The sequence below is a fragment of the Gossypium raimondii genome, chromosome 13 (assembly GCF_025698545.1).
Source record: "Gossypium raimondii isolate GPD5lz chromosome 13, ASM2569854v1, whole genome shotgun sequence".
In the NCBI taxonomy this organism is placed as follows: domain Eukaryota; kingdom Viridiplantae; phylum Streptophyta; class Magnoliopsida; order Malvales; family Malvaceae; genus Gossypium; species Gossypium raimondii.
Window position 1 is genome coordinate 23,912,773 of NC_068577.1, and position 9,088 is coordinate 23,921,860.

General features: G+C 30.0%; 1 protein-coding gene across 1 annotated transcript; it reads left to right on the forward strand.

Annotated features, from left to right (window-relative positions):
- The first annotated feature begins 1,907 nt into the window (after window positions 1–1,907).
- Window positions 1,908–8,645, forward strand: LOC105766738 (polyprenol reductase 2). The gene is made up of 6 exons (XM_012586319.2): window positions 1,908–2,155; window positions 2,241–2,518; window positions 2,616–2,832; window positions 8,030–8,119; window positions 8,200–8,271; window positions 8,373–8,645. Exons 1-6 carry the CDS (start codon window positions 2,009–2,011, stop codon window positions 8,475–8,477), a joined length of 909 nt encoding a protein of 302 aa, XP_012441773.1. The 5' UTR covers window positions 1,908–2,008; the 3' UTR covers window positions 8,478–8,645.
- The last annotated feature ends 443 nt before the right edge of the window (window positions 8,646–9,088 follow it).

A 9,088-nucleotide genomic window follows, 5' to 3' on the forward strand; every position in this document is an offset into this window, starting at 1 on the left:
TGAGAAAGTATGTGATGTTTTGATGAGGGGATGTAAATATGCGCTGTACTCTTTTTTCCTTAATCGAGGTTTTGTCCCATTCGGTTTTCCTGGTAAGGTTTTTAATAAGGTAGCATATTCTGCGTATTTAATGTGTACTCTTTTTTCTTCCCTAGGATTTTTCCCCAATGGTTTTTATCTTAGCAAGGTTTTAATGAGGCACATTATCTACCAATAGACATTTAAGGGGGAGTGTTATGAATATCTTATTAAGTGGATGTCTATCAAGATCAAGATAAGTTTTGATGTACTTTAAATTCTTATGATCTCTACTTTATTTATACTTCTTATGCCTATAAATAGAGACTTTGAAGAAGTTTTGTAGATATTCCAATTGATCAATAAAATACGCTCTCTCTTTACTTTCTCATTTGCTTTGTTCTTTACTTTACTTCTTTTATTTTATAACAATTGATACATTTTTCTTTATATATAATTTTTATATGTCAAAGTTTTTCATGTACATTATGGGTATGATAAATTCTAATATTATAAAATTAAATAATTATTTCAAATATCAATTTTTTCACCTATATTGCGAGTCTGGTAAATTCTAATACATAACCAACTGAGTCTTAGCTTAGCTGGGATCAACTTTGTTGTCGATGTAGGAGGACGTGGATTCGAGCACAGTTAAGCCTATTTATCATCTTATTTAAGAGTTGAGGAAGAATTATGGATAGTTCTAGGCATTGTATAAAAAAAAGTATTATATAAAATCAATATATTATTTCAAATATCATTATTTTTTATGTAAAATATTTTAAATAATTATTTCAATTATCATTATATTTTCACCTACATGGTGGATATTGTAGATTCTAATATTGTAAAAATTATTATTTCAAATGTCATTATTGTTATACGTGAAAGATTTCAACTAATTATTTCAAATGCACTTACAAAAATCCATAATACTAAAATTTGGCATCAATATAAAAATTAATTAATTATTTCAAATATTTTTATTGTTTTTATATGTAAAATATTTCATATATCATTATCCTTAATAAATATATATAAATAATTGATGTTTTAAAAATAAAATATATTTAACATAATGATATATATAAAATATATATTTCATTATATAATTACATATTTATTATTTTGTTTATATAAATAGGGCAGTTATTAAGTAAAAACGTGAATTTAAAATAAAATAAAATAAACTTAAAAACATGTTTGTTAATTAATAAAAAAAACAAAAAATCTAAAACAACATGCTTTAGAAAAAAATATGCAGAAGAGAGAATTCAAACCTAGGTCATGCTGCGGAAAAAGGCAAGCATATAACCATTCAATCACGGGAGCTAAGCTAACACATGAAAGCATGTTTGGTATAAAAATTAAAATAAGTTTGGATTTCAAAATTCTAAAAATAAATTTAGATGTTTGTGTAATTATATTGAAGAGTTTCAAAATTTGTAAGTAATTTAAAGAGAAGATTTTAGTATCTTGATTACCTTTCTCAAATTGAGTTAAAAGATGGTTTTCCAATATTCCTATAACTTTATTTAATTTAATACATGATTAAAAGTTATTAAATTTATTTATAAAGTTTTACAAATATATTCATATCCCTTTTGAATATCTTTTAAATTATTTATTTTCTTCCTCTATACTTATTTTTTTTAATTTATAAAATTCTAATAACCTAATTTTTTTAAACCAATTATTTATCCCAACAAAATAATTACAAATTTTAACAACTGTTACATAAATCTCATTTGTCACGCATTTATGAATGAAATACTGAATGGGTTAATATAACTTTTGGGCTAATGCAACTCAGCCATGGAATAAGCAATAAAATGCCAATCTCAATGCAAGTCTGCAACTACCCGCACCTAAAACCATTATGGCTCAACGACCTTGCATTCATTGCCGATCTCAGTTTCTGAAGCTTCATTAAGGAGCCTTTCGTTTTTGATCTGATATCTTTGTTTTTTGGGGTGGAGATCAGAAAATGGATGTTGGACTTGTTGCATTGCTGAGACTCACTTGGGTTGCTGCCATTCTTCCCATTATCTTAGCTTCACTGCGTTTGAGACCCTTTCATCAAACTATATTAGGGGTAGCAAAAAGAGGGAAGACAATGCATCCATCTTCCTCTGTGAGTGTTTTTACTTCTTTGCATGTTATGTTCCTGCTGTAAACCAAATACCATTTTTGGATCTTACTGGCTCTGTCGATTGCAGAAGTTCACAGTTCCTCAGAGATTCTTCTCTCATTTCTACATGGCGGGTACCCTGTGGACAACCCTTTTGCTACTCACCACATGGCTATATGCATGCACTGCTGGCTCAACCTCATCAACCATCTTTGCATTGCACAAATCCCACAGGGTATGGCGTACTGTGTTCCTGCTTTGGTTGATGGAAGCTCAAGTCTTGAGACGCCTTTACGAGTCATTATATGTATTCCATTATCGGCCCTTAGCTCGAATGCACATATTCGGCTATTTCATTGGCATGAGGCGAGTAATTTCTTAAACACCTTTCACCATATTTGTTTTCTCTTGCTATACTATTTTCAAATGTTGGATGGTCAGATACATACTTCTGCATGGCCAGTTACTACATAGTAGCACCATTGTCACTTTGCTGCACTTGTGCCCCGGAGGTGTTTGAGTTTACTTTGGATCTGGTGTCTGAAGGAAGGAAACAATGGCAGCCATTGGAAGTGATAGGTGGGAACAGATTCCCTTTGTGGCTTAGATGGAAGCAGTGGGTTGGCAGTGCTATATTTCTATGGGGTTGGATTCATCAGCTCCGTTGTCATGCAATTCTTGTAAGTTAACAGTCCATTTCACCAACTTGTTTGAAAGATCTAGTTGGGAAAATCCGAGAAATATACACTGTTAGATAAAGTTTTGGATCATTAAAAAAAAGTGTAACAATAATTATTTAAAATATGACATTACAACATTTTTTTAATAATTAAGTAATTCGTTGAAAGAATTAAATAAAATATGAAAATGTTTGTAAGAAATTAAGTAATTTCTTAGAAAAATTACTTAAAACATAAAATTAATGCATGAAAGGGTTCTTAAAATATAAAAGGTTTTTAATAAATTAAGCAATTCGTAAAGCATGAAATAATTTAAAAAATTAATTTATGATACATGCTGTTAAAAAATTACTTATTACATTAAAGAGTTATACTTTTTTTGAACAAAAAAGAGTTATACTTAGAAATATAAAAACATGAAGTAATTCGTTAAGAGTTATTACATGAAAATGTTTCTAAAATTCGTAAAATATGAAAAGAATTACTTAAATTTTTAAAAATATTGCATGTTTTAAGTAACTATTAATGTATTAAGCATTTCTTGAAACATGAAAGATTTACTTAAAATATAAAAGATTTCTAAAAATAAGTAATTCATGAAAAAATTCTAAAATGATAATTCGAACTCTCAATTTTCTCTTTTGTAGAAATCTCTAACTCTTTTGTATCCCTATATGAATCAAATTGAAACTTGATTAATTTTATTTAAAAAATGATAAAGTTCATAACGAACTTAAAACCATCATGTATATCAAAATGACTGGTATTATTATTACTGGTCAGTAAAATTCACATTTAAAAAAAGGGGGGAAACTTTCTGGTTTTAAGGTAAAAAATTCATTCATCTCAATTATTTTTCAAGAAAAAGAAAAAAGAAGATAGGGGTTTGTTGAATTTCAAATAGTTAGTTTCACCAATAAGGTACGAAGACTTACTTCACATTTGGAATTGCACAAAAAATACTACTTATGTAACACCCCACACTCGTTTCCATCGCTTGAATTGAGTTAAGAGATGCTACGGTAAATAACAGAACGAGAACATGCAATTTAATTCAAATATTTTATTCAAAACAATCTTAAATCATCAATTCATCAAATAAATCATGTCTTGCATAAAAATTTGAACTTAATTAGAGCTTACGAAAGCTTTAAAATCAATCTTGAAACAAACAGAGACTAATTTAAAACATTTCAGAAAAAAATTGAGCAAAAGTGTAAAATATGGTCACACGGTCATGTGGCCAGTCAGAGGCTGTGTAGTGCTAAATCACATGGCCGTGTATCCCAACCGTGTCACAAATTGAAGCTGTGCATAACAGAGTCACAAGGTCGTGTCACCAGACCATGTAACAAACTAAGACAGTGTGGGCTTAAAAGTAAAATCCTACAACCATTCACACGGTCATGTAGCTAAGTCGTGTAAGAGACTGAGACCGTGTTTAAACAACACCACCCTGATCATACAGAGTACACGATCATGTCACTTGCCCATGTGTGACACAGGGTCGAGTGTCAGCCCGTGTGAACAAATATATATATACCTTTATAATCGATTTATCTACCTTTACAATCGAGTTGCCCACCTTTACAATTTATTTATTTACCCAATTTTTACCTAGGCCATGTACATGCAACAACCAACTCTTAAACTTGCTCAAAATGCATCACAATCACATTTAAAGACATAAATCAATCCTATTTCTAACCAATATACCTCAAGGCACCTCAATCAATAAGTATAAGCCATCACAAATCAATCTATAATTCATATACATAACATGCCATAAGCAAAATCAATGTAACTAAACTTCAAGGCTTGATCACTCACATGAACTAATATCCATTCATCATCTCATTAAATTGCCATAAGCATATACTTATGTAACCCAAGTTCAACAATGCCAAAACTTAAACACATCCATTAAATTACAAGTATTTGACCACCTATATTCATTCCACATATAACCAAGTTTGAAACATTCAAAAGTCTACCGAATTGGGAGAAGAAGAGTGTGGGCTTCTCGTTGATCCAATTGATACGTTCCAACATCCAAAATCTACAAAGTAGTAACACAGGTAAGTATTACAAATACTTAGTAAGCTCATTTATTATAAAAAAATATCTTACATTTATCAATTTAACAATTACAATTCATTATACCATAATTTCCACCTATCATAAAATTCACAAAAATATCAACCAAATGAGATTTAGGCCATAACCACATATATAGCTTCAAATTGTTAAACACCGATTTCAACTTAAATACTTCATGAATCAATTTTCTAAATTGCCATTTTACTCACATTCACCACATACCTTTTGACATTTCATATGTGTCAAATGACAACATTTATTTTGTAGCATCATTTTAATTTTAATACAAATTCTACCCGATGAAACATAGTAAAAGAGTTTAGTACATAGGTGAAATTAATACCAACTACTCATTCGAGCTAATCATAAACACTAGTATCTGATTACCTATCCAAGTTAAACCTATCTGCAACAAATGCTGGAGCTCGATACCAACGGGTATCAACCCGCAACCTTATATACGAGACTTTTACTAAGTTCATCGAGATTTAACCTCAACATTAACAATTCCATATTATTTCATTATCAATCCAAAAATTTCAATAAAACATTAACATACATTCAAATATGATCAACAAAAATTTAAACTTATTTATATTATATGAACTTACCTAGAAAAACAGTAACAATTTAGTTGTCAAGGCCTACTCAGTAGTTTTCCTTTTTCCTCGTAAATCCTTCAGTTATTGTAATTCTTGATCTAAATAATAATTTAACTTAATTATATATTCCACACATCATTTAACAGTATTAAATTTATATAACAACTCAATTTCATTTATGCACTGTTTGACAATAAAAGCTCTAAAATACATCAATGATAAGTTTAGTAAACTTTAACAGTTTCTCTAATTTGTCCATTAGCTAGCTAAATCAAGCTTCCGAGATTCTAAAAATATAAAAATTAAAAGAAAAAGGATAAATTGCAATACCTAAATAAGTGTTGAAAGCTACAAAGCCCTAGAGAGCTCTTCTTCAATAGTGAAATCAGTAGAATGGAGGAAGATGACCAAAAATGCTTTCTCTTTCCTTCCACCATACATATTTGTTTCTTTTAATTTTCAATATTTTTATGTTATTTAATTATAATTTATAATAATATAACATACAAAACTAAACCAAACCAAACCGTCCATTAAAAATTCCAATGTGGAATATACCATATACCACATTGGTCCCTAATTAAAGTTTTCCACTTGCAATCTATAGTAATTTAACTTTTACCACATTTATGATTTAGTCATTGTTTCACAATTAACTATTCAATAATAGAATTACCTATCTGAAATTCAATATAACCCTAATATCACTTCGTAAATGTTAAATAACAATATTAATTGACTTTATCATTGGAATACAAGGTTCCAAAATCACTGTTTCTGGTACCACTCAAAACGTCATATTAGGGTGAGTGAAATTCGAGAAAAACATCAATGGCTACTGTCTTATTTATTAAAGACAAATAAAATATCTAAACCCCACACTCGGCCCAGACGTTATGGCTGACTCTGGAGAAGTTACATCAGCTCGTTTGAAAAACTAAAATCTACCTTAGGAATTGTGTGATCTAAAATCTTAATTTAGCTACGCTCATGCGAGTTTTAGAAAATTCTCAAGTTTGAAAAAAGTTATTTCACAATATGATCTCTTAAACATTTACTTATAAAAACAACGAAAACTTTCAAAAATTTCACTCTAATTTTAGTAATCACGTGATTTGGAAATATTAATTTCGGTAAAACCCTTACAAGTTCTTTATGAAATCTCACGTAGAACTTAATTATTTTTTGGAAAAGCATTTAGTTTGATATTAAATTTTGCAGTGGATATTTTTAGAGTTTTTAAGTTTTGAAAACTAAATTCCAATATGTCAAATTTGTATAATTTTGCAGTTTTACGTTTAAGAACACCCAAAAACAACACCAAAAACTTAGTCCAAATGTCAAAATTTTAGAAATCTTAATTAAAATAATTCGAACCATATTATGTGGAAAACCAATCCGAGCTCCTGCACACCGTCTGGTCCTAAACTTGTTCATTACCTAAGAGAATAACAAACAAAAAGTGAGCTTTACAAGCTCAGTATGTAACACATCCCAAGCAACAAATCATATATACATAAATAAACTATAACACGCCTAATTAAACCAGCCATTTAATAAATTAAAACCTTTAAACATCATAGCATTTAATAAATTCAAAAATATCATAAACCAGCCATTCTCATACATTTCATCCCTAACTTGAACCCTCGAGTCCCTAAAAATAATTTAGGAGCAATTCGGGACTAAATCAAAACAAAATATATAATTTAGGAAAATGAAGTAAATTTTAAAAACAGGGGACACACGACCGTATGGCCAGGTTGTGTGGAACCTCCCATGCCATGTCTCAACCCGTGTCCTCACCCGTGTGCCAGGTCGTGTAACTTTCTAAGTTGCCCCACATGCCCGTGTCTCAGGCCATGTGTTAGGTAGTGTAACTCACTGACTTGCATACAAAAGACTCTCAGATGAAACACAACATTAAAGAAATAGAACTTGTGCCATGGACATCATTTCATGTTAAAAAATAGGTCACCTTTCTCAATAAGGTTTTGGTTTTTTTGGCAAAGGCGAAGGTATTCAGTTTTAAGTACTTAGATTTGAGATTTATCATGTGCAATTCTATACTTGGGTCTCCAAGTTACATCATGTGTGAGTTTTAGTCTAGTCCATTGAGTTTTAAGCACTTAGATTTGAGATTTATCATGTGAAATTCTATACTTGGGTCTCCAAATTACATCATATGTGAGTTTTAGTCTAGTCCAATTAGTTTAGTTTGTTGGCTTTAATATGGATTGTATTAGTTTTTAGTCTGTTCGTGCTTGTAATTATTTTATTCTACTTTGTGATCACTAGGACAGTCTGTGTTGTAACAATTTAATACTTGTGGCCACTCAAACATGTATATGTATTGTACTTGTAACACTTTTAAAAAAAAAAAAAGATCACCATGATGTAAATGATGAAAAAATTGATCTCAAGATTGAAAAATACATTTTATACAATTTGACCAAAGAAAATAACATATATTGTGGGGTGTTGGAATTGGGTAGGGTTCAATGCGAGCAGGAGGTGAAGAGTATGTAATCCCGAAAGGGGATTGGTTTGAAATTGTTTCATCTCCACACTATTTGGCTGAGATTGTAAGTTCACAGGCTCTTCCTCCCTTTAGTTACCACATTTTATTTTGCTAATAATTTGCATGGTTTTAATGATGAAAAAGGTCATTTATGTTGGCTTGTTGATTGCTAGTGGAGGAGCAGACATCACCATTTGGTTACTCCTAGCATTTGTGGTAAAAGAAAAAAAAAAGAAGCTTTCATTTAATTTTGTGGCCTTTCTAGGATTGTTCAATGACCTGAAATATTTGTATATTTGGGTGGTTGGCGACGGCAGGTCACAAATTTGGGGTTTGCAGCAGCTGAAACACAAAAGTGGTATATTGGTAAATTTGAAGATTACCCAAAACATCGATATGCCATGATTCCCTTCATCTTTTAATGTTTTAGGGCAGGAGTAATAATTCGTCCCACATTGAATGCCAAGTGGTGTTTGAGAACCTTACACTAATTGATGGGCTTGTTACTTGTGTAATACTAAAACCCTACTTTTGCCTTTCTTGGCATCATTTGATCCTATTAATTATGCCTGCATACCTTTTTATATCAATTTCTTTTATGTCATATTAAGTATTACTAAAGTATATTAGTGAGTATTTTCTTTTAGGTAAATGAAATTTATCCTATTTTACTATAATGAAATGTTGATTTTTTAAAATTTTACTATTGAATTAATACTTGTAAGTTAAGTGATATCAAACCCCACCAATTACTTTTGTAATAAAATATATTTAAACATTAAAATAGGACTATTTTTTAATGAATTACTATTAGCAATTCATGTATGAAGTTGTGTAATGCAGAATTAAATATAAACATTATATTTACTTTTTGTGGATTTTAATATTGGGCTAAATAAGGGTACGTCAATTTTTTTTTATTTAGCTTTTTAGGTCGTTTTTTTAATTTAGGGAAATAGACCGTTTTTGGAGAGATAGTATAAAAGCGTGTTTGCATTTTTTTTAGGGTTAGGGTTTTAAGGGTGAAACTGCA

Bases quoted from the DNA above. Each gene is read 5' to 3' on its own strand.
- LOC105766738 (XM_012586319.2), top strand. From the start codon at position 2,009: ATGGATGTTGGACTTGTTGCATTGCTGAGACTCACTTGGGTTGCTGCC. The intron at 2,156-2,240 runs GTGAGTGTTTTT...TGTCGATTGCAG, and splicing joins CAATGCATCCATCTTCCTCT to AAGTTCACAGTTCCTCAGAG. The intron at 2,833-8,029 runs GTAAGTTAACAG...GGAATTGGGTAG, and splicing joins TCCGTTGTCATGCAATTCTT to GGTTCAATGCGAGCAGGAGG.